Below are 26,212 nucleotides of genomic sequence, written 5' to 3'. Positions count from 1 at the left end.
CATATCTATATTCTGAAGGTTTTTAGTGAGGGGTTTGTTCATATATCATTCAACCTGATTTATAGAACATTTTATTCCTAAAAACATGGAGAAAACGTGTTTTTTTCTGTCTATTGACAGTATTTTCTGATTTATGAAGTGATGGAAATAAATATCCTAAATCCCCTCACTAAAAACACTGAACTCTAATATGTCAACACAATCAAACAAGAGTTTTGAACCTGGCTTCATCCAATGTTTCGATTTTTATGGAAATGTGTGATACATTAGTGCACATTTAATTAGATAATGCACCGTTTGCATATTTAAACATTTCAGAAATCTTACAATGCATAAAATGTTACATTAAGTGCAATTCTTAATGTAACCTCTCAACTGGGGCAGTGTAGCGACATCTGTTGGTTATTTTTTACCCTGTTCACTATCTTGTCTTAAAATAAATGAACTCCATTAATGTTTTTTAAAATCATTTTATTTTGTTTTGTTAATTAATCATGTAATATTTCTGCCCATTGTTTTTGCACTTACCAGGTCATTTGCAAACATGTTCTTATGAAGAAACTCTCAGATCAGTTATTATAGCAGATTCCTGAACGCATGCAAGATTTCATCCTCTGATAAACACTAGATGGAGCCACAGCATGATTATCCCAGTGTTTGTGTTCAGAAGGACACACTGCGGCTCATATCCAGCGTTTAGTGTTTACTCTGCTCATATGTCAATTTGCTTTGTGTGGAACACAGAGATTTGAACACACAACCTTCCATGTGCAGTGTGATGAATGAGCGATGGGATATCTGCTGCTTATATTATTTCATCACACCTAAAATTGGATTAAAAATGCAAAACATCTATTTATTTCCAAGATGCACCAGCAGTTGAATTAAACACTCATGAGGCAGTTGTGAGTTTATCATACTCTTTCACACGGTTTCATGTTTATAACTCTGGCATCATTGCCTTTTATTAAAAAACAGCATCATAACAGACATAGTGTCAAAAGATCCACAGTACAATGTTAATTTCATGTCTAAGATAAAAACATCACTTTAATACCTGTAAGAAATTATTGTTGTACGTCACACAAGATAAAAATGAATATAATTAGTATAGTCATCATTTCACATGCAGTAAATGGCTCAACTTGTTTTTGTTACATGGACCCGTTGATATAAAAACTGCTTTGTCTTCAAATTTTTATCATTTTTGAGCCAAATCTCAAAATTGTCCTGTAGTGTGACAGTCTCAAGCATGGGTCAATAAATTACAACTTTTAAACATTTAAATGTTAATAAAGCATACAAATAAGTTTTTTCATCCAAAGCGTAGGATCTTGATACATGTTGTGACTGAAAACTATGTCCTCTGGTGTGACACCATATCCTGATTTTAAATCGGTCAATTCCACTGACAACTTTAATTAGTTGAAGGACCCCATTCAACGTTACGGAAGCCCACGCCATGTGCACATAATAAGATTTGTCGCAGAATTGTTAAAATATTTAACCTTTTTTGGATCCACTATGAAAGTGTTGAGCTCTGCTGTCACACCATAGGAGCCCTTACATGTTCTCAAACTGCAGACTTCACAACACATAAAAATATACACAAGTGGTGTTTTACCACAAAAAAAAATGTTTTACCTCATATTGGTCTACGACCCGCACTCGCCTCATTAGCTGCCTTTATATTTACATCATTAATAATCAACATTTCTTTTACCATCCTTTTTTCCTCCTGGGTTGTTTTAACCCTGTTGTACAATAGGCAGACGTTTTCATTATTGTATATTGTGATAATTATACGCTCGTGAGTAACTGAAGCGCTTTCTTTTGCTTTCAGCTTTTCAAATATTTAGGCCTATCTTACATTTTCATTTAGTCATTTAGCAGACGATTTTATCCAAAGCCACTTACAAAAGAGAGCAATAGAAGCAACTAAAACAGTCATGGGCAACAGTATACAAGTGTTTTAACAAATCTCAGTGAATCTAGCACAGAATTCTAGAGAATTTTTTTTTTTTATAATTTTTTTTTATAAATAGACAGACAGAAAATGAATAGAATGATAAGTGCTATTCTTGATTGGTCAGGTGCTGCTGGAAAAGATGTGTCTTTAGATGTTTTTTTGAAAATGGCTACAGACTCGGCTGCTGGAATAGAGATAGGAAGGGCATTCCACCATCTTACAAATGAAACACTGAGAATAAGCTGAGAAGAGAGAATGAAAACATATAGTAGGGCTGGTACCCTAGCAGGGACGTGCACAGGAATTTTGAGGGGCAGTTGCTCTGACCTAAAAAAAAAGGGCACTTCAAACAATACCCAAAATAGTGATAGGATTTAGGCATTTAACCATTTTGAATAAAATAATTAATGTGATGCATTACTTCCATCATTCATTCTTCTTGCTAAAACAAAATGTGAGAAACTAACTATCAGCAGACATGTAGCTTAGTTTGCCTAATGCCTACCAAAAAAATGGTAGCCTAGGCTGCTTGTCTGCAAGCTATCTGTCTGATTATTTAGGCTAAACGTGGCAAACTCATCCTGGATTTATAAAGATTTTAATTCATTTCATTAAACATGATGATGATGACCGTCCGTTTGTTATACCTTTCTAACAACGTTAAGTTGTCTCACCCGACAACCGTATATATATATTAAAAGTTTGGAAACTGACTGTACTATTTTGATTGTTTTTGAAAGAAGTCTCTTCTGCTCACCAAGGCTGCGTTTATTTGAACCAAAATACAGCAAAAACAGTACTAATGTGAAATATTTTTACAATTTAAAACAGGCTAACTTTTTTTTTTCTATTTGAATATATTTTGAAATACAATTTATTTCTGTGATTCACATGATCCTTCAGAAATCATTCTAATATGCAATATATGCAATTATATAATATGTCTCAAGAAACAGTTCTGATTATTATCAATGTTGAAAACAGTTGTGCACATTTTTTTCAGGATTATTTAATGAAAAGAAAGTTTAAAAGAACAGCATTTATCTGAAATATAAAGCTTTTGCAACATTATAAATGTCTATACTTGATCAATTTAATGCATTCTTGCTGAATAAATGTATTAATTTCCTTGAATTAATCATAAATTGATCTTTATTAAATTTAAATTGATCACATGAATACATTATATTTTAAAATATACTTAAATAGAAAACAGTTACTTAACATTTAAGTAATATTTCACAATATTACAGCTTATTTTGTATTTTTAATAACATAAATGCAGCCTTGGTGAGGAGAAGAGACTTCTTTAAAAACAATTAAAATAGTACAGTTTCCAAACTTTTGACTGGTATAGTGTATGTGTGTGTGTGTGTGTGTGTGTGTGTGTGTGTGTGTGTGTGTGTGTGTGTGTGTGTGTGTGTGTGTGTGTGTGTGTGTGTGTGTGTGTGTGTGTGTGTGTGTGTGTGTGTGTGTGTGTGTGTGTGTGTGTGTGTGTGTGTGTGTGTGTGTGTGTGTGTGTGTGTGTGTGTGTGTGTGTGTGTGTGTGTGTGTGTGTGTGTATATAACAGAACTATATACAATCTTAGGGCTGTTTTCTTTTAGACATTTGTGCTCTCTTCCCCACCTTTCTGAATAGATTTCAGCAGTAAAGAGAGAAAGCATTTGCAGTGATGGTTTTTCTCCATGTACCTGACAATGTATAGCCTAATGCTGCTTGTTCTTCCACGGACAACCGAACCGATGCTTCTACTACAACCATAACTCGTGTGATGATGTTACGTCAAATGCACACGAGCTGCGGTTGTTGCCAAGTATTCATTCCCGGGGATCAATACAAACTAATAAACGGTTCCATTTTCATATTTCTTTGCCTGCAATTTTTGTTGCGGCCGCGGTACATTATAAAAGTAGCCCAAAAAAACGCAACCCGCAGCTCCGTAACCTTTCCCGCGACTCCTTTTTTAAAATAGCCCAATTGTGCGGGCAAACCGCGACCCGGGCAACTATTGTCCTTCTAGTGCCGCTCATGCAGGCTCAGGTGCCGGTCGCGTGCAGCGCTGCAGCCGCGGAAACAGAGTGTGGCCTTCCCTCCTACTGACTCTCACTTTCCGACGGGTGCCCGAATATGGAAGTGAATGAGAGTTTGCAATTTTTTTTTTTTTTTTTTATGCCTACGTGAAATTCTGCATCCATTGTACGATTTTTGTATTTATTTTTGTCCACCTCGGAAGGGCAACGTGAGTCGAGAAGGGCATATGGGCAGTTGCCCGGGCAACCTGAGCAACCCCCCTGTGCACGTCTCTGTACCCTAGCAACCCCATAGCAACACCCTAGCAACCACCCGAGTACTTTTCGAGCTTTCTCAAGCTTTACTCCTCTAGTTATTTGCTATTATTTGACAGCAGCTGCTTTAATCTGTTGGGTTATGACTGAATCTGATTATATGTGTTGTTTTTGTATGGCTGATTCTGTTGGTTTACAGCAGTTTTCTAGCCTGGATGCCAGTCGAACTTAGCCCCGCCCACAACATTTTTGCTCGGGCAGTTCGGTCTGGACTTGATCGGTAGAGAAGTAATTATGCCCGAACAGAAACTGTTCTGACCAATGAAATTGTCAGGGCGAGCTTTAGACGATGATGGACAGATGATCAACAGTACGTAATCATCCACGTCATCAAAGGCTCTTGGGTTGAATTTGCTCTTATCCTAAACGGAGAACTTGTTCGTATATGCATTCACCTTTACTATTTCTCTCAGAAATGATGATGGTGTTGGTAAGTACTCTGTGTATCCTTAAATTATTTTTTTACAACACCGGCACAGATCGTTTACACTCATCTTTTTCTTCTAACGTTAGGCTACTTATTCCAGCGTGTGTGCAGGGTTGCCAAGTTTTTACAACAAAACCCGCACAATTGCTAACGTTCCTCAAAACTAGCCAAAAACAGCCCAATAGCTTTCCAGGGGGGGTTCTCCGGGAAAAAAGGCATTTAGGGGGTAAAATATGTGTTATTTTGGCAGGGCTGGCAGCTAAAAATCGCATTCCTGGGTCTGAATATCACATCATTGGGATCGCTTCAACCCGCGGACATGACAACACAGTGCACAACTAACGCTATGCGTCGCTCCGTTGCTCTGATTGGTTGTGGGTCTATCCAATTGAGGTCTTTCCTGGTTCGGTTGAAACACGCCCCATAATCACAGCCCAACGGAGCAGATCAGACTCATATTCTGACTAGAATTGAGTATGACGACGTCAGGCTAGCAGTTTTCTGTTGTGCATTTCAATCAGTATCAGAGCCAGACGAGATGCCGAATCAGTCAAATCAAGTGTGTCTCGGGCTCTAATAGTGTTGATCTGATGATGTTATTGTAGGATCAGATGCTTCATCTAGTGGTCGTAACTTAACGTTTGGTTGAACTGATGCTTCTGTATTCAAGATCTCTGGGAATCAAACCCATGACCTTGATGTTGCTAGTATCATACTATACTTGTGCATTTTTTAATATTTGTTTTTCTGTCTAAACTCTGGATTGGTCAGTCAGAGCTGTGTTACTCAGCAAAGGTAGACTGGACTCTTGAGGAGATTCTACAGGTTCTGCACAATCCAGCATCTTAAGTGGACTCAGATCCCCTACTCCTGGATTAAAGAGCGGAGCGACTGATCCAGTGAATCTGGAGCTCATGGTCAGCAGATGTTTCCTCTCTTTGACATTGTAAAATGACAGCTGACCGCCATCATAATCTAACAGAACTCCCAGTCGTTCAGGTCTCGGCGTCAGTGGGAGAGTAACTAGTGGATCAGAACTGGTGTAAAAGCCTTTAGGACCGTCTGAACACAAGAACCAGAAACTGCTTGATGGAGTAAAATCAGATCTGTCTTTTGCTGTAAAATTGTCACATTTCGCCACACCAATTAACCAGAAGTCTTTAGGAGGTTTAGGAGGAGCTACAAGCTCTACCTCCCAATAGTGACGTCCAGATGTGAATGTTTGAGCTCCAGATGCACATAATTCATATGGAAATCCCTCTCCAGAGTGAGTGTATTCTGTACTGTCCCTCAAGACTTTACAGTCACCAGAAACCCTCAGACCTGGATGTAAATGCTCACGGTCAATAGTGATCTGAACTGAGAGGGAAAATAATGCAGGAATTATTCATCTTTGTGTGTAAAATATTTACATATATATGCATTTATGAATAAGATGATGTCATACCTGCATGTTTCCTCAGTTCTTCTATATTTGCGTGTACCACAACTAAGATGAAAAACAAATAGGTTTTACAGCTGTAATTGATAACTTTTAGCTTATTGGTAGAAATTGCATACATATATACAGTATATATATATGGTATAAAAGTGAACAAATGAAAATGCTAGTTTATATTTGGTGTGTAATTATATTGTTATTCTGTTCTTTTTCACTCATATCTACAAAACTTCACTCTCTCTAAACCGGTAATGTTAATGTTTTCTGCTACAACATACACATAGATGTTTCTTTAATGATTAGTGGGTCACTTCAGCAGAAGCTAAAATGAGACAATTTAATTGTAAGGTTTAATAATCAGTCTGCTTTCACAAATACTCCAGACTTTGAGAACAGCAATTCATTACACGTTCAACTAGGGTTGAACGATTTTGGAAAAAAATCGAATTGCGTTTTTTTTTTAAACCAATATTGCGATTGTGATTTAATATGCGATTATTTTTTAAACTCTTTATCTTCTGTATTATTCAACAATACATTATTGTATAGTAATGGTGGAAATCTTGAATTGGTACCTCACGATCCGATTCCGATTCTGGGAGTCACGATCCGATTCCAAAACAATTCTTGAACTTTTTCCTTTTTAATTATTAATATTAATCTTATTAATTTATTAAAAACTTCAAATGTTTTTTATTATGATTATAATTATAAGCTTTTTAAAATAACTACACATTATAACATTTTAATTAAAACAATTGCATGTTAATAATTTATAATATATATAAATATATAAAAATATATAATATAATATATAATATATAATATATAAATTAATATAGCTGCAAAACATAAGCTAGTAAATCATAAATCAATGAACAAAGAGTGCTTTCAGTATTTAAGGGTGTCTGAACTGTGAGTGATTTTTCTCTTTCTCAGCTTTATTAATGATGACATGACATCATCATAGACAGCGGGAGACCTGCATTCACACTAATGCACAGATCTCTTTTGAAATATAAGATGTTTTTGCCCTGTCTGTTTAATTCATTAAGACATTACTGATGGTGTTTACATTATGCGTCATAAAACGTGTTTTATGCGTGTTTACATTTTGCGTCATAAAACCATTTTGAGACGGGTACAGACTTCACAAAGCGCCGCGTGAGCATTTGAAATGGAAAGCCTTCTGTCAGTTAGTTTCTTATTTTTAATATATAAGCACACTGCATTCCTAACGACATGAATGAAGCCTTCGTAGAGCATTTGTAAGGAAAATACCGGCGGGCGAGAACACACTCTGTAGACGTGACATCAAGCAAAGTTTCTCACAGCTGTGCAAAGAAGCCTGCGAATGTCATTGCAATTCGCGCCTTTCCGAACGTTATGAAATATTATTTTATGGTTCGTGTGTGATTGTGTGTGTGTGTGTGTGTGTGTGTGAGAGAGAGAGAAAGAGAGAGATAATGGAAGCAATCAGAATACGGGTGTTTCTAAAACAAACACCACCGCGCACCTGCAGTTAAAATCTAAGCTCAGAATCGATCCAGAACCATTGGAGAGAGAATCTTTTCTCCCACCTCTATTGTAGCCTATAGTATGAACAACACAATATTAGACAGATCAAACACAAACAGTTGTTTTTTCCTTTTAGGCCAGGCATATGATATGTGTAACGTGCCAAGTTGATGCTTCTTCTGCAGACTTTACTCTCGCGTGTCACGTGACCAGACTGTAATCGCAGCCTTTGCGGTTAGGAAATCGTGTTTTATCATATCACGAGTTCGTTTACCCATATACTCTTTAGCTGATAAAGTTTTTAGCGTATTTGGCTTGCTGTCCGCGGTGGAGGGGCTCGAGGAAGCCGCTTCCACTCAAGCTTAGATTTACCCCCCAGGGACTACTAGTGCTAGGAAGAAGAGAAAGGTAAACATGAATGTAAGTAGGTGGAGTTGGGGAGGTGGAGGGATGCAAACGACTGATGCCTGAAGGAGGTAGGAGGCTGCTTATATGCTTAGCAGTTGATTGAAAGATTAGATGGGTTCACTCCTCCCGAATTTGCGTTTGTGTACGTTGCTAATTGAAAGATTACATGGGTTCACTCCTCCCGAAATTATGTTTTGAACTTCACTTCACGAGTTCGTTTACCCATATACTCTTTAGCTGATAAGGTTTTTAGCGTATTTGGCTTGCTGTCCGCGGTGGAGGGGCTCGAGGAAGCCGCTTCCACTCAAGCTTAGATTTACACCCCAAAAAGTGCAAATTAGATTTAAGGCAGCAAGCTGGTAATATGTGAGTGGAGTTGATGGCAGTATTTGCTCTGGAGTTTCAGTTTGATTACGGAAGGCCCCCCAAAAGAGTAAAAATTGAATGACGAGAGGTGACGAGAAGCTGAGAATGTGTATTGATGTAATAGTGTAGGAAGCAAGTCTAGTTTGGTGTATCTCGCTGCTGCATTTATCGACCTGGGTCGTGGGCGAGCACTGCTGCGGCAGTGACGCTCCTAGTTGCTCCTGCGGGAGCAGCGTTTGGACTGGAGGAAGAAGCATGGTGGAGATGGAGTACGTCCTGCCTTAGCATTCATGACATGGGACCCCCCCGGGTTGGAATAACAGGGGGCCCCTAATGTCACGAGTGAGGAAGGAGGTCCTAATCCCTGGAGAAGCGGGCCAAAACTGCTCCCGAGTGATAACCACTCCCTCTGCCACAGAAAGAGAGAGCCTACGATGAGAAATTTGACGCAGTGCTTCCCTCCCTCTGAGGCGAGGGCCTGCACCGCACGAGAACACGATGGCCCGCAACTACCGAAGGACGAATATCGGGTTCCTCCAGTCCGCTGTTCGGATGGGAGAGCCCTCACTGCAATCCGAACGGGAGAGCCCTCAAGATAGAGAACCTGAAGGCTCACACTGCGATTCGGAAAGGGAGAGCCCTCACTGCACCCGAACAATAAAGACTCACACTGCAATTCGAACGGGAAAGCCCTCACTGCGATTCGGATTGGGAGCCCACGGTAAAAATAGGACATGAAGCTCCTGTGTAAGCGAACGGGGGGGCCCACACTGCGATTCAAACGGGAGAGCCCAACGCCATGCGTAGGTAGCAAGCCCAATTGAACGGGAGGGCCCTAACTGCAACCAGATGTATGAATACCCTGCGGGGCTTGGTAAGCAGCGAGATTTATGAGGATGTGAGAGTTTGGTGGGCTTGTCTGATGTGGAAGAGGTTCGATCTTATGTAGGATTCGAAAGCTTGGGAGGTCCAACGACCTAGCATTTTAATCTGGGTTTCCGATAGGCCTTTCTGTGCAGCTGTGGTAGCTGCTCCTATACGGAACGAGTGGGAGGAAAAGTGTTTAATAGGAATTCCTGATCTGGCGAGGACGGTTTTTAGTTTTCTCTGGAACCAATGTCTGGATGCCGGGTGGTTATTCTCGTCGAGAAATAAAGGTTCGAGCGGAGAATTGATTTGTGAATGCCTCTGAGATAGGAATGTGGCAAGGGACTGATAGGGCTGAATGGGTGTTGGTAGTTTGAAAATGAAGACTGAATGGCCATGTTTCAATTGGTCGGTTTTACTCTGTTTGATGTTGAATCGAATTGTGTCATGGTTTAAAATATGGAGATCTAAGACGGTTGGATGAATAGCTGGATTGAAAGTGGAATTGATTGTAAATTCTGAAACTCGAAGAAAGCCAAAAAAAGCTAAAATGAACATGGCGTCCAGGGTTCTGGTTATGTTCGGAGGGAAAATCCCGGAGCGGATGGTAGTCAGGCATTTGCCTAGGAGGTCGATGGTAAGAGGTTGCCTGGTATCGGGTTTGGTGGGGTGAGTTTTTTGTAGGCCTTTAATAAGAAGAGATGTCTGGGGATTTGAGATGGCAGGGCACTCATGGCCATAGATGATTTTGAACAAGAAATGTATGCCGCTGAGGTAGACTTTAATGGATCCTGGCTGAATGGATTTGGAACTGTTCATGTGGGAAATGAAAGAAGTTATAGAGAGGAGAGAAAAATCTGGGAAAGCTAAATTGTTTTTAAAGAAGTTTTTAAAGGAATTCCAGGCTGTCCAGTAGGATCGAAGAGTTCTTGGAGAAACGGCTTGTAATATTGATTCCATGGAAAGGATGTGAAGATGACTGAGGGGGTGGTCTATGGGAATATGAGCTCTGAATAGGGAGGAACTGGTGTCGGGTTGTAGTCTGATTCTGGAACCAATGTTCTGAATTTCTGGAAAAGAAAGCGAGAAAGACCGTCAGCGATTTGGTTTTTGTGGCCTGGGATATATTCAGCTTTCACGATGAATTGGTTACAGGCGGATGTCCAAATGAGGCATCTCAGTAGGGGCATAATTTTTGGCGCATTAGAGCGGCCTTTATTTATGCAGTGAACTATTGTTTTCTGTCGCAGAAAAAGGAAATGGTTTTTGATGACCAGTTCGAGCCCCACAAATGGGCTGCTACGATTATGGGATACAGCTCAAACAGTGCGATCGATTGGTCGGAATGGGGGGATAGAGTTAGCTCAGGTGGCCAGGTTGAGGCAAACCAATGCCCTTCGTAGTAACCTCCGAAACCTATGGATGGGGCAGCGTCTGTGAAAAGATTGAGGTCACTGGCTTGGGACAAAAAACTGTCATAGAAGAAAGTGAGCCCGTTCCATTGCTTTAGGAATGTAGTCCAGAGTTTGAGATCTGAACGACAAGGGGGATTTAGTACGACTAGGTCATCGAGACCTTGGGCTGCGGTAGCGAGAGTCAAAAGATGTGAAATGAAAGGTCTGCCTTGCGGAATTATCCGCATGGCGTAGTTTAAATGCCCTAGAAGAGAAAGCAAGTCGCGTTTGCTGCAATGGGGGGCTTCTAGCAAGTTTAGAGAAATGGCGATTATTCAGTCTATCTTCTCCTTGGGAAGAGAAGCTTGGAATTTAACGGAATCGAGATTGATTCCCAGGAATTCCAAAGATGTAGAAGGGCCCAAGGTTTTCTCTGGGGAGAGGGGGACTCCTAACTATGAGAAGACTTTTTGGACAATGGTTAGGTGTTCTGCTGGGGGAAACTGGCTGGGGGAGATTATGAGAAAATCATCGAGAAGATGAATGAGGAAGGGAATGGCGTAGTTGTTTTGTAGGATCTAGCAGAGAGCTTCAGATAGGGTATCGAATATTTTCGGGCTGCTTTTGCAGCCGAAAGTCAAACGGACCGCGAAGTAAAATTGTTTGCGCCAACGAATGCCGAATAGATGCCAGAAATCAGGGTGGATGGGCATGACCTTGAAAGCTGAAGTAATATCGACCTTTGCGAGCCAGGCTGCGTTGCCGGCGTGTTTGATGAGATTGATAGCTTGGTCTATGTCATGATATTGCAGTGAGAATTCTTCTAGTGGGATTAAGCTGTTGATACTTGGTTGATTTTTTCCATGTGGGGAAGAAAGGTTAATTATGATACGTTTTTTGCCTGAGAATTTCCTGGTGGCTATCCCTATAGGATTAATGCGGAAAAGTTCGAAGGGGGGGCAATTGAACGGACCAATCATGAAGCCGGAAACCACTTCTTTTTTGATGAGGGCCTCTACTGTGTCTGGTTCAGCTGAGGCTGACTGGAGATTGTTGCAGATTAAGCTAGCATTTGGTAGGCTTTGCAAACCTGGATCGAAACCTTCTTTCAAGCCTGAAATGAGGTAGTGTGTAAAGTTTTTATCCGGATGTTTTTTTAATTCGTTTGCAAGGGAAGAAATGATGATAGGGGAAGAGAGATACTTTTTGAGATTTTTATTTTGATTTGCTGATGAACGACGTACAGGACATGCAGAATGAGCATGAGCTCCACCACAAAAATTGTAAATGTGGAGAAAACGACAACGTTGTCTAACACAGCCGAAGTTATTGAAGTTGTTACAAACTTGTTTCCCTGAGTTGAAACTGATGGTGTTTTCGTTCCTGGAACGGGGAACGTATGATGTAGACTTGGGTGCTTGCGGTTCCGGAAGAGTTGGGGGATCTGTTGTTATTTGAGGACAAGACGAAGTTGAATGAGAACTTGACCTGCAAATGGCACAGGAAATGCTTCGAACGCCTAGGAAAACTTTATTGTAAAGTTCCAGGTCGAGAGCCCCCCAATATGGGCATTGGTTCCAATGGGTGATACGAGCAGCACATTTAGCAGAAAAAAGTTTGTGGTAAGTGTAGAAATGACTACCACCGAAAGAGAGGCTGAGCTCGGCTATGATGGAGAGATAGTCGTTGAGCTCTTTGCGTCTTGTGGGAAAGACAGCACTTATGACGTCTGTTAGTCTACTGAAAGCTATGCAGAATTCTGAAAAAGTGAGTACTCGCTTGGTAGTTGGCGTGGAATCTTTTAAGTGTATGGTTAGGGGACCACATTCGAATGAACGATGGGATTCATTGATAGGGACTGATGTAAGGAGAGAAGGAAGATCTATATCTGCACCTGCGAGAATTTGAGAACGGAGTTGTGAAGACACTGGTGGAGGTTCCTGGGCTACTGCATGGGGAGGAGGTGGTTGAAGTTCTGCTGATGCGAGGGTATGGGAAGGCCAGCGAGCTGGGGCTGTAGACACAGAGGGCTGAGCTTGAGGTATCCTTGCAAGTGATTCTTGACTGGTATGGGTTGCTGCTGGAAAAGAGTGGGAAATAGAAGGAAAAGAAAGAAGTGGGTATGACTGCGGAGGCATCCTCACGCTGTTCTCACCACCTGAAGAGAAAGGAAAGGGTAGGGGGGGCGGAATATTCAGCGGAGACAACCGCACGCTGGAAACTGCCCCTTTGTGAGAATTAAGATGGAAATTAGCAGCAGAAGGAAGAGACATTAAATGAGACGGGATTTCTGTCTCAAACCTGGAAGCTCTTAAGCCTGGAAAGGAAACCTGAGGGTTGCTGTTTGGAGCGCGTTCCCCTGCGGAACTATGTTCGGCAGCCGCTGTTGCTGGCCGGAACGAGACTGGAGCGGACGCGGAAGTATGAGCGTTCGCTATGGCGGCCGACGCGGGAGTATGAGCGGTCGCTATGGGGATAGCGCGCTGCGTTTGGTAGAGATTTCCCCGCTGCGGCGGGGAAAAACGAATGGCTGAGGTGCGTTGAGTTTTGCTCTTGGGGTTTTTTGGATGAAGTTTAGGAGGACTGGGAGTGTTATTTGAACTCGCCAGTAGCTCGAAAAGTTGGATCTTTGTTGATCTGCGTGGAAAGTGGACACCTGCATTAGCGAGTGCTTGACGGAGACTGTTTACGGTCCATTTCGAAATAGAGGGAATTGACGGAACCTCTATACGAGTAGGTATAGATGAAGACTGGGGAGGCAGAGAACGAGAAGGAGAGATAACGGAAGCTGTGACTCTTGATGGAGGAGGAGAGAGCGGTCTTCTTGTACGTGGTTTGTACGAGCGCTTGAGATGACGTCCTGGTCGCTCAAGCTGTGGATTGCTATCCGGGGTGGAAATACCTGGTTGAGTACGAGGAGGAGGGCATCTCTTGGACGCTGAGAAGTTCGTCATCTGACGCGAATAGCTTTAATTCCAGAAGATTGGACATGTTCTGTCGAAGGAAACGTCCGGATGATGCAAACGACTGATGCCTGAAGGAGGTAGGAGGCTGCTTATATGCTTAGCAGTTGATTGAAAGATTAGATGGGTTCACTCCTCCCGAATTTGCGTTTGTGTACGTTGCTAATTGAAAGATTACATGGGTTCACTCCTCCCGAAATTATGTTTTGAACTTCACATCGCGATATTATCGCAAATGCAATTAATCGTTCAGCCCTACGTTCAACCCTCTCAGGCAGAGAGACTGAATTTCTTTCATTAATGCATTTATATTACTGTGAATCTCATAAAGATGTGATTTGGTGTTTCTCTGTATGCAGTGTGGATTCTGTGTGTAACCAGCACATTTCATACACATGCATCTTGTTTAATGTCTTAAACAACAACATTTCCCTTTTGAAATTTATTTTACAGTTATACTATACTTCTCATTCTATATGTTCCCTTCAATAAAAAATAAAGGAACAAGTTTAAAAGGCAAATCAGTTTCGCAGGTAACAATTTCAGAAGCACCATCAGCTACAGATGTTCATCAAATTTAAAAATGTTTTGCTTGAAACTGGCAGTGACTTCATGACAACTTCACAACTGCCTAATTCACATCATGACTGAGTGAGTTCATGTCACTTACTTTGATCTGCTTGTTTCTTCCCTGCAAAACACATGAGATACTGTATATATACACAAACCTCCTGAAGATGAATTCTGTGAGTTACCTGTTAGTTTGTGTCTGTATTTGTACAGGATAAACCCAACCAAACCCAGAAGAGCACAAATGAGAAGGGCGAAGAAAAGAGCCTTCCATGGATCAGATGAGTCTGAGAAAGAGAAACCATATCAATCTAAACACCTTCAATATATATAAGGTAGAAGGTAAGGTAATCAATTACAATGATAAGGTAGAAAGTATTTTCTAAACTTTGTAAGTTAAGAATGCTCTCTGACCTGAAGAGATGAGTGCTTGTATGTTTAATCTTCCTTCTCTAAACTCTCCAGTCTTGAGAGACATTGAACATGAGACCAGTTGAGCGTCTGAGTGAGAGACGGCCGTCCAGCTGTGGACAGAGAACATCTCATCTGCTCCACGACTGCCAGATGTTCCTCCAGGACGGAGAACCGTTCGCTCATCTGACATCCAGGTGACGTCCGGCTCTGGATACCAGCCGCTGGATCTACAGCTGATGTTCATACGTCCATCATCCAGAGGCTGTGGAAACAGGACAGGAGCGGATCCTGAAGCTGGAAGAGAAGAGACAGATGTTCTACAAACACTGTGCAGGTATATTTTCAATTTCTTTGGGTAAAAAATTACTTTGGGATATTTTAATTTCTTTACATCTCTAGTGGTCTAATATTCCATTGGTTAAAGCCTACTCATGCAACAAAACAGGCAAACCATTCCTTTAAAAAGGATGAATTGTAGTTTTTGACTCACCAGTGACTTTGAGAACCATCTCTTGACTGTCATATGCACTTTCTCCACTCACATAGCAGTGAAATGAACCTTCATCCTGAATCCTGAGCTTCTCCAGCCGTAGAGAGACGTCTCCATCCTTCAGTCCTCCAGACAGATCTGAGCGCAGAGTCAGTGAGCTTCGGTTCCTGTACGATTCCTCCTGGATGTCCTGGATCTTCCCATGCTGACAGAAGAGAACAGGGTTGCTGAACTGGCCATGACGGTACCAGCGGATCTCCAGAGCTTCAGCGTTCTCCGGAGGAGAGATCCAGCAGGGCAGAGTGACTGTGGACCCGACATGAGCCACTATCTGATCACCAGGAACCACAACACTGAACGACACTGTGAGACACAGAAAGACACATCCAATGAAATATACTATGCATTAGCGTTTAATCTATGTATAAACTGTATGTGTTTGTATATCTTGCATATTGATCATAATAAGTTCAATGCATGGGATGCAATGGGGTAAAGCACACCGCCACTGGACTCTAGAGCAGTGGAGACGTGTTCTCTGGAGTGACCAATAACGCCTCTCTGTCTGACAATCCCATGGACGAGTCTGGGTTTGGCAGTTGCCACTTGTTTTTCAGGGGTTAGTTCCAGTGAAAGGAACTCTTAATGCTTCACCAAGACATTTTGGACAATTTCATGCTCCCAACTTCGTGGGAACAGTTTGGGGACGGCCCCTTCCTGTCCCAACATGACTGCGCTCCAGTGCTCAAAGCGTCGCTCCATAAAGACATGAATGAGCGAGTTTGGTGTGGAGAAACTACCCATGAGGGGGAAAAAACTGAACAATGACAACGAACCAACACAGACCTGCAAACACAAGGAGGGAGGGAGGGAAGGAGGGAGGGAGGGAGGGAGGGAGGGAGGGAGGGGAACAAAGTCCTTGTCGAAGGGACTTAGAAGGGACCAGGGAGGGGTGGGAAAGTTCAGCCAAGGAGGCTCAGGCTGGCCTGGAGTCCTGGCAGAAGGCCAGGGCGGGACCGGAACCACGGACCAAGTGGGCTCCGGCAGCTCTGGAGGCCTAGTAAAGGGCCAGGGAGGAACGGACCTGGAGTCCTGGTAGAGGGCCAGGGTGGGTCAGGCTGGTCTGAATCCTTGGCAGAAGGCCAGGTAGGTTCAGGCGGGTATGGATGCTTGACTGGGGCTGGCTGGACAGGAGACTTGAGCAGAGACGGAGTCCTCTCTGGACTCGTGACAGGAGACGGAGTCCTCTCTGGACTCTGGTCGCGGGCTGGAAACCTCTCAGGACTCTGGTCGTGGGCTGGAGCCATCACTGGATGCTGGTCAGGGCTGGACCCATCAGAACAAGACGCTTGAGCGGCGCAAGCAGGGCTCTAACAGAGGAAAAGGTCAGCTCTGGGACCACTGGACTTGAGCTCACCAAAGTCGGATCCTCCCGGACCACCGGACTTGAGACCCCTGAAGTCGGGTCCTCCTGGACCCCCAGACCTGAGATCACCAAAGTCGGGTCCTCCTGGACCCCCAGACCTGAGATCACCAAAGTCGGGTCCTCCTGGACCCCCAGACCTGAGATCACCGAAGTCGGGTCCTCCCGGACCACCAGACTTGAGACCCCCAATGTCGTATACTCCCGGACCATCGAACTTGAGACCCCTGAAGTTAGGTCCTCCTGGATCCCCAGACCTGAGATCACCGAAGTCGGGTCCTCCTGGACCCCCAGACCTGAGATCACCGAAGTCGGTCATCCTGGACCCCCAGACCTGAGATCACCGAAGTCGGGTCCTCCCTGACCACCAGACTTGAGACCCCCAATGTCGTATCCTACCCGGACCATCGGACTTGAGACCCCTGAAGTTAGGTCCTACTGGACCCCCGGACTTGAGATCACCGAAGTCGGTCCTCCTGGCCCCCCGGACCTGAGATCACCGAAGTCGGGTCCTCCCGGACCACCAGACTTGAGACCCCCAATGTCGTATCCTCCCGGACCATCGGACTTGAGACCCCTGAAGTTGGGTCCTCCTGGACCCCCAGACTTGAGATCACCGAAGTCGGATCCTCCCAGACCACAAAACTCTCAGAGACAGAGGAAGCCTTTCCTCTCCTCCTCCTCTTGCGTTGTTGAGGTGATTGCATGAAGATGGCTGCCTCTGGGGGAGCTGCAGCCTCATTGACAGACTTCTCCATCTGGCGAGCGAGTAACTCCACAAATGCCCCAAACTCCAGGGGATCCAGCTCTATCATGATCCTCTCATCGACGGACTTATCAAGTGCATAATTAAAAAGGTCCTTAAGAGCCGCGTCGTTGAGCCCCAGCCCCTCAGCAGCGCTGCTGAATTCCAGGGCAAACCGTCTAGGATCAGCCCCCTGTTGGTGGAGTGAACTCAAGGCCCTGAACCGGAGCATGCACTCGAAGCGAGGGCAGGTGATAGTGGGTGCTTGTGGCTGAAATGAGCCCTTCCTCCACTGAGTCCTCATAATGGTTGGTTCGTTCTGTCACAGTACGGGTAGTCGGTGAAGGAGTGAGGACTCAAATGCAGGAGGAATTAGATTTGTTTATCTCACAAAAAATAACAAAAAACCAACAAAACTACCCACGAGGGAGAAAAAACAGAACATACCACAAACCAGGAATCAGGAGACATGAACCACAGAAGGGGAACAATGACAACGAACCAAAACAGGACTGCAAACACAAGGAGACTAAATAGGGAGCAAACAAGGCAATTAATGAGGGAAGACCGATGGGGCAAATTAACCAATTATCAGGTAACAAGTGGGGCAGGGTCAAGACAATAGACATAAGAGACTTCGGTCTAGTTTTGCTCTTGGGTTTGTGACAGAACCCTGACACTGCTGTGTTGTCATGTTTGGTGTGAGCACATGGCTTGTAATGTGTTTCTTTGTGCCATGTGCTCACACCAAACATGACAACACAGCAGTGTCAGGGTTCTGTCACAAACCCAAGAGCAAAACTAGACCGAAGTGACAGAACCCCTGACAGTCCTGACCTCAACCCGATAGAACACCTTTGGGATGAATTAGAGCGGAGACTGAGAGCCAGGCCTTCTTGTCCTACAGTGGTCATCCGGCTCATTGAAGCACGTGGGGAGCAAAGGCTGGCCTGTGTGGTCCAATCAAACAGACGAGCTACTGCACAGCAACGTCTCTTCACCGACTTACAGCCCAGTCCATATCGGAACAAGAAGGTACTGACCAGATCAAGACAAGACAAAGAGTCTATCCAGCTTCTCCAGGACAAAACCGTGAGAGTGGATGTTAACAGAGTCCAGCGCTATGCTACCCCTCTTCTACGTGCCAAAGGTATGCCATGTCTATAAGAGGCTGTCCAGCCACAATTAAGGGGAATAGCGAATCGGCTGAACAAGAATCCTGATCAAGCAGCGACCTAACAAGAGGAGATAGTCAGGTTACAGCAAGCTATTAGTGTTTATCCTGAGGTTTACTGCAGTCAGCCGGATCCAGATCAGATGGTGGACCTGCGCTAGACATGACCAACTCATCTCTGAAGTGTCAGAGAGACCGTGTGACTAGACTCTCCTCTGTGAAGGCCTCCATCCCTTCCCCTCTGTACAGATGAAAACATTATCGAAATGATCGGAAACAACTAATAACTCTTTATTATGCAATGCCAGACAAGTAATTTAGTGGTCATTTTGTAAAGAAAAACTACGCGCCTGTGCACACACATACTCAAACGCGCTTGCCTATAGACTAAACACATGATGCTTACATGCATGAGTCACCGATCTCACAGATTCATGTTTTTTTTAGTTTATACAAAGATGATAACGGTATTGTTTCAAAACCTGTTTCAAAGTTTGCGTTCTCTAGCCGCCAAACACTGTTGCCGTGGGAATGAGCGGCTGGAATGCATTTCTATGTGGTTGAAAATTGTGTTGTGTAAGTGGCTCCAAAGCAAATAACTAATGATTTCCTACAACGGAAATTAATCAATCAAAAACTTACTTTAGTAGGACAATAACAATAGCATAGAGCTGATGTACAGCCAAAACAATCTCTCTTCCATTAATGTCCTGTTATCACTGCTTTGAAACAATCTGTGTTGTGAAAGTACTGTATAAATGGTGACTTCACTTTTTTAATAATGTAGTTTGAAATATACACACCTTTTCACTGTGTTATTATGGTACTCTAGCCTGGTGGAGACTGAGACGCAGTTGATCTTTTCATATTTGCCTCTTATGGTCGATGTGAGCAAGCTTTCATCTTTTGCAAGCTGAGAGACCATGTATTGAATCAAAGGAAGTAACTATCAACTGCTTCCGATCAGTGGCCGATCATTTGGAGCATTCCTAGAAACTACCTAGTGTTGTCAAAATATTGTAAAAATGGAAATGTTTTACAATAAAATAGTAAAAAATGTGACGATACCAGCATTTTCCTTTAGCATTTCGAGCGCTGTTGAACGGATTGTTAAACACCTCTGATTGGCCATCGTGTTCACCAGAGGTGGGTAGTAACGAATTACATTTACTTCGTTACATTTACTTGAGTACATTTTTTGGGTAACTTGTAATTTTAGAGTAGATTTAAAGATGGGTACTTTTACTCTTACTCAAGTAAATTTCTTGTGAAAAAACTGTACTTTTACTTAGTTACATTCGGTGGCGTTCCTCCGTTACTGTCAAATGGTAATAATTATATTATATATATTAAAATAAGTGAATATGACTTTCGCAAGTCTCGCGAAACGTTGGAGAGGCTGCTTCGCGAGAGGTTGCTACGCATCACCCGCTTATAATTAGCGCGCGTTTAGTCGGAAGATGTGTGTGAGCTACGGGAGGCAGATTGCCCGTGGCCTCAAGTTCAGTCTATGTTTTCACTCCAAGATGTCAAAAAGAATAGTTTCATAATGCGATGCATGTTGTGTGCACCACAACGAACTGACATCTCTCAGCATACAAGAATTCCACCCTGAAAAGAACATGTAGCGGTAAGTGTCACAATGATGCCTATATTTGAACACTATTAACGGTCATTTGGTAACTATGGGAAATTTTCCCTTATTATAATACTATTTCACACACTGTCCGAGTATTTTCCTCATATGCGTTCTTGTGCAAGCAATGAATCGTTTGAATCCTCCAAACAATACACGTCCACGAACAAACGTTCTCATCTTCACATTTACATATCCTTTTCTTCACAAAACGAAACAAATTGAATAGCCTAATGTGACGTCTTGCATTTATACACAAATCCGGACAGACACCTGTCTGAAGTGTAGAAAATACATACAAATAAAAACGGTATTGTATTTTATTCCTACCTAAAGAATAGCCTATATACTTATACAAATATAAGAACAAAGTATGTTTTAAGAAGAGCTCTAGTTAGCCCAGCACACCATTAATTTACACTGTTTAACCATTAATCACACACACACACACACACACACACACACACACACACACACACACACACACACACACACACACACACACACACACACACACACACACACACACACACACACACACACACATATTTAACCCTTAAAGGGGCAAGCATAAATAAATTTGATGGAAAAATGATTCATTGCTATTTTTGTATGTATCTAGACTAAAATGACACAGTTCATACATTTTTTTCAAAATATGACCATTATTTTCAAAGTTACAGTCTGTATCTCCCAGGATACATTGCCCATTTAGGGTTACATTGTAACATGTATTTTTTTTTATTATAGTTCATATGAAAACTTTTAAAACATTGAATGAACAATTATTTAGCTAAATTTTTTCATGTTATCCATGCAACATTAGAAAAATTGGAAAAAACTGAACTTTTTCTCCCAAGATGCCTATGCAGGGTATACATTTGTGTCTGAGTGTGTGCGTGTGCGTGTGTGCGTGTGCGTGTGCGTGTGCGTGTGCGTGCGCGTGCGCGTGTGTGTATGTGTGTGTGTGCGCGCGTGTGTGTGCGTGTGTGTGTGCGTGTGTGTGTGTGTGTGTGTGTGTGAGAAATAAAGTATTGGGAAGGGGGGTTCCTTCCCTCTTCCCTCCACTCATTTACTAACATTTAGGCCTCAAAACATAAGAATATCTGTGAGTGATCAGCCCTGTTAAATACCCTTATATGGGCAATGTATCCCCCAGGATACAGACATTCAATGGCTGATAATCAAAGTTGTGAGACGATTATTTTAAAAATATGCACAAGAACATGTAAAACTATCCTTAAAAAACTATTTTCTAAAACAAAATCACTCTAAAATATCATAATTGTGAAAATATAAAAACACTTACCTCATGGCCAGTGTCTTTGTCCACGTATGCTGCCATTTTGGATTTTGATACAAATGTTTGGAATGTTGGCATAAAGTCACATGACCCTGATTACATGACCCATCCTCCCATTAGTGTTTCTCATCAACTGCAACCACATAATGCCCATCCCCCCATGGCCCTTACCCCTACAGCCTGTTAAATGTCTGTATCCTCCAAGATACAGAAACTCTTTAAGGGATATATTATATATATATATAAGGTTCATTAGCTTACATTAGTTAACATGAACTAATAATGAACTGCACTTATAAAGCACTTATTTATCTTTATGTTAATTTAAACATTTACTAATGCATTATTCAAATATTGTTAACATTAGTCAATGCACTGTGAACTAACATGAATAAACCATGAACAGCTGGATTTTTATGAACTAACGTTGACAAAGATTAACTAATGCTAAACAGAGGTGTTGTTCATGGTTACTTCATGTTAACTAATACATTAACTAATGTTAACTAATACAACCTTATTGTAAAGTGTTACAGAGAGGTGTGTGAAAGCTCTCCAAGTAGCCTGAAATTCAGGGTTTTCGCTTCTTATCAATCAGATTGAAAGTAACTAGTAACTAACTACTTGAGTAGTTTTCTCATCGAATACTTTTTTACTCTTACTCAAGTAAATATTACGATTGTTACTTTTACTTTTACTTGAGTAAATATTTCAGTAAGTACTTGTACTTTTACTTGAGTACAGATTTTGGCTACTCTACCCACCTCTGGTGTTCACAAGCTCAACATATATGTCTGATTGGCTACAATGATCAACACTCTTCACCGAATGCTTACAGATACACACGGGAGCGGCATCCCTAATATACCGCTGATAGACGCCTGCTTTCAAATGCTCCTGTGTGTATCTGTGGAAGTCCTCGATGAAGAGCGTCAAAGACGTCTATTTACAACATGTTTCTGAAGCGTTGCTCGTTGCAGCCAATCACAGACATAAATGTAGAGCATGTGAACACAATGGCCATTCAGATCTGAGATGCCTCATTACCATAAATGGTGTACCAAGACTCTGAGCCGTAAGAGACATAGCCAGGTCTTGGCTCACCACTGTTGGAGGCACTTTATACAGCACTACTAACCCAACCTCCAGATCAGACGGAAGAAGCAGACCTGTAATCCGATGATTATTGAACATTCTCTGCAAATGTAAAGACAAATGCTGTTCCACCTGCATCCATGTTTACATGACTATATTCTGCTGCTGACATAACTGCCATTCCCTACTCATTTATGTCATTCACTGTCAGTATTAGTTATTCCTTATAAGCACTCAAAGCTGTTTACATCTTAGTTTGACCGCACGTGCACTGCATTAGCGCACACATAGTTTGTACACTGTAAAATCAAATTAGTATGACTTACTTAAAAAAAGCATGCAAACCGATTGCCTTAAAAAACAAGTGAAATCGTAATAGTGTGTTGTGCTGACAAAAGCTTAGTTAGTATAGTTCACTTACACTAGAGCTCCAGTGACTAAACAAGAACTGAGAGTACTTGATCATTTACTTTAGATCAAATGTAATTGTTGCCATTGTTGTGTTTTGATGCTGAATGTTGAAGTGTGTGAGACTCGAGCATGATCAAGATATTGTCACGAATATAGAGGGATTATATTAACACAATTCAAAGTTTCACAAGGTGTTTATGACAGTGTTAGCAATAAAACTTGAAGAAACGACAAGTTAATGATTTATTTAGACGTTAGGTCGCCTTTAAAAAGCAGCCCATTTATTACTTCCTTTCTTTTGAATATAAATAACTGTGATTTCTTGTTGCATCGCTGCATCAATAAGAAGATAATTACAATCATATAAATGAAGTTAAAGAGCCTGACCAAATGAACACTGATCTCCATAATGATGACTTAACAAAACATGTCAGGAAAATCAACATCAGTGTTTGATGTCAGTTTATGTGATGTTCTCTCTAATGTTTCAGTTGTATTGGCAATTCAGCATTCAAGATGACTTTGGGAAATGAGTGAATGCAAACAGAAAGAAAACTGTAGAAGTGGAGGAAATGAGGGAAAAGACTAAGAATTGACTTGCCTCAAAAACTGGCACTCAAACCAATCAATTAATCAGAACTTGGGTTTTCTGAGTAAAAAAGCGTAGAATTTTACATTTAAGACATTAAAGCTATACTATGTATTTTTTGCCGCTAGGGGTGTCTAACCTCTTCAAAACAATAAGAAAGGTGTAGATTGATGAAGCAAGGAATGAGCGTGAAATCATGCTGATGGATCTAATCATGTTTAGTGGAAATAATGTTTGTGGATGAGTGTTTGTAACATGACTGTGGTCTAATAAGAGACAGAGATCAGCACCACACGAGTCCTGGGGATATAAAGACATGAGGACATTTCCTTCTTCTGATCGAGCGAGTGCTGAGGTACTGCTCATGCAGGTCAGTTTATTTCACCAGTTAAACCTGAGGAAACTTAGTCTCCACTATCTAGTGTGTTGAGAGTTATAATGTTATTGTGTGTGAGTTTGTTGTGTTGAGCGACATCACATTGATTCGGTTTAAGTTCATTTGCTCACCGGTCTAATAAAGCTCAAGAACGGCATCTCTGTCAAGTCGAAGTTTGTCGCAAAGCTCTCGCCATCTCAAACGCCATGTCTTCTTTTTTGTTCCAAATGGTCAGTGATGTTTGAACTAAATTTTATTTAAATCATGGGCTTTGGAACCATTGTATGAGGGCGGGACAAGACCCACCCACTTTTTACAATCAATGACACTGATTGTCTCAAATTCAGCACATGTCTGTTTACCGACCCCTAACTGATAAACACTTATTATTAAACACGTTAGACGCTTTATTTACACTTTTCTAATATTTTCTTCATTTTTATTGAAAATAAATGCCTTTCCGATCTAATATGTGATGGGAAAAGGGAGTAGAGTGAGTTTGGCAAAAGGCAGATTCAAACCTCGGGTTGATTTGTGTCAAACGTTCTGTCATGCGTCTCACCCCTAGACTATAGCCACGCTGAATTATTAGTTGATTTCCGTCATTTTGTCTGGCCCAACCAGACGTTTAGTAAACAGAGCGATATATTTGTACTTAATGTAAATGGCATCTACTCCAGTCATTTTTTTTTCTAAAAGGACCCATCCACATTTTTTTTTTTCGCTTCCGACGCCCATGATTTAGTTCAAGATTAACATGGCTTCCAGCTCGACCTCGTCCACATTCGACACGGTGCCATCGAGTGTTAAAACACCAAAGGCCAAGCTTGAATTTACTGGTATGTCCCTCTTTGGCTAATGTACTTTCAAGATGGAGGAGCAACATGGCGACCCGCATTCGAACCCTCACCCGTATGTGTTTACAATGGCATATTATAAACTTACCAGAATACTTTATTACTTGAAAGAAGTAAATATACATTAATGAGCACATATATTTTTTGAAAGAACTAAGTGTTTTTAGCTAAGAATAAACTAAAAAAGTTACACAGTGTAGCTTTAAATATTTGGGATATTGTAGGTACTCAACTGAACAATATATAACACTGGCCTAGTGGTTTTGGGATATTTTGCAGCAAAAATCTTACATATCTTACATATTGCACCTTTAAGTCAAGTGTAAGTTGAATGTTACAGTGTAACATTGTATTGAGCATTCCCATTTATTGAAGTATTTCATTATAGAGATTGCAATATTGTACTATTATTTATCAGTGTTTTATCAAGTAAGCTTCATTAATATTGTGTTGTGTTTTTATATTTATATTTCACATATCCACACATCTATGCACATTTAATAATAATTAATCGGACATAATTTTTCTGACCAGCCAAACCCAAGCAATTACAGTAAAGATTCGAGAAGTTTGAGAAACAGAAACACGTACACTGGTTCCCACAGCAGTCCTGTGTGGAGTATACGCCTCTGATAATGCATGAATCAGTGTTCTTACCAGAAGTCTCTATGAGGAGATTGAGCAGTAAAGCGATGATCCACATCATTCCTGAGGAAACACACACAGACTCAAATAAAAACACTAAACTGAGGGATTTCTCCAGAAACGCGAGTAATATGAGAGATAATGATCAGACTGTATTCAATGAGGAAACGGAAACTCACCGGAGACAAAGACTCTGTGGTTAAATCACAGTCCTCTGGGTTGTGTAGATGAATATCAGCCGTTCGACGCGGTAAACACAATAATATTCGTCAAATATAAACGATAAAATAGACGAAGACCGGAATGTACACGCGTTCCCGCTTCTTCCTTTACTTTCACTTTCTAAAAATAGCAATGATCCCTAAACGAAACACGTGATCAGACGATGAAGGTCGCTTCATATGCAGCGTGTGTGTGTGTGTGTGTGTGTGTGTGTGTGTGTGTGTGTGTGTGTGTGTGTGTGTGTGTGTGTGTGTGTGTGTGTGTGTGTGTGTGTGTGTGTGTGTGTGTTCTGTTCTCATGAGGCGATTGAATAGCGAATGTACACAGATCTCGTCGATCCGACATGACGTCTATGGGGTTTTTCCTCATGGATCGACTGTAAAAACATCATTAATCTGCAGTGTGAAAATATCAATCGATCGTGAAACGACGTACGCCCTTAATAACAGGGAGCAAAACATTAACACAATACTGGGTGTTTAGCACACAATGAGGATAGCCTACATTATATGTGCATATGTTGTAAGTGGAAATAAATGTATTAATGTGGAGTATAAACTGCT

At 41.7% G+C, this 26,212-nt stretch overlaps 1 protein-coding gene across 1 annotated transcript; it reads right to left on the bottom strand.

The window, feature by feature from the left end:
- Positions 1-468: 468 nt before the first annotated feature.
- LOC307122673 (butyrophilin subfamily 1 member A1-like) lies at positions 469-25,933 on the bottom strand. Its single transcript, XM_079810835.1, has 7 exons — positions 25,607-25,933; positions 25,440-25,490; positions 15,174-15,536; positions 14,684-14,977; positions 14,455-14,556; positions 6,190-6,231; positions 469-6,101 (listed from the first exon to the last, which is right to left on the bottom strand). Exons 2-7 carry the CDS (start codon positions 25,486-25,488, stop codon positions 5,494-5,496), a joined length of 1,458 nt encoding a protein of 485 aa, XP_079666961.1. The 5' UTR covers positions 25,489-25,490; positions 25,607-25,933; the 3' UTR covers positions 469-5,493.
- Positions 25,934-26,212: the final 279 nt, after the last annotated feature.

The sequence above is a fragment of the Gobio gobio genome (assembly GCF_949357685.1).
Source record: "Gobio gobio genome assembly, chromosome: 2".
In the NCBI taxonomy this organism is placed as follows: domain Eukaryota; kingdom Metazoa; phylum Chordata; class Actinopteri; order Cypriniformes; family Gobionidae; genus Gobio; species Gobio gobio.
This window is presented reverse-complemented; position numbering and strand designations above follow the sequence as displayed.

Coding starts and splice junctions, on each gene's coding strand:
- LOC307122673 (XM_079810835.1), bottom strand. CDS start 25,488: ATGATGTGGATCATCGCTTTACTGCTCAATCTCCTCATAGAGACTTCT. Junction 14,557..14,683: donor ACAAGCACTCATCTCTTCAG/GTCAGAGAGCAT, acceptor TCTCTTTCTCAG/ACTCATCTGATCCATGGAAG. Junction 6,232..14,454: donor ATACAGACACAAACTAACAG/GTAACTCACAGA, acceptor TTTTCATCTTAG/TTGTGGTACACGCAAATATA.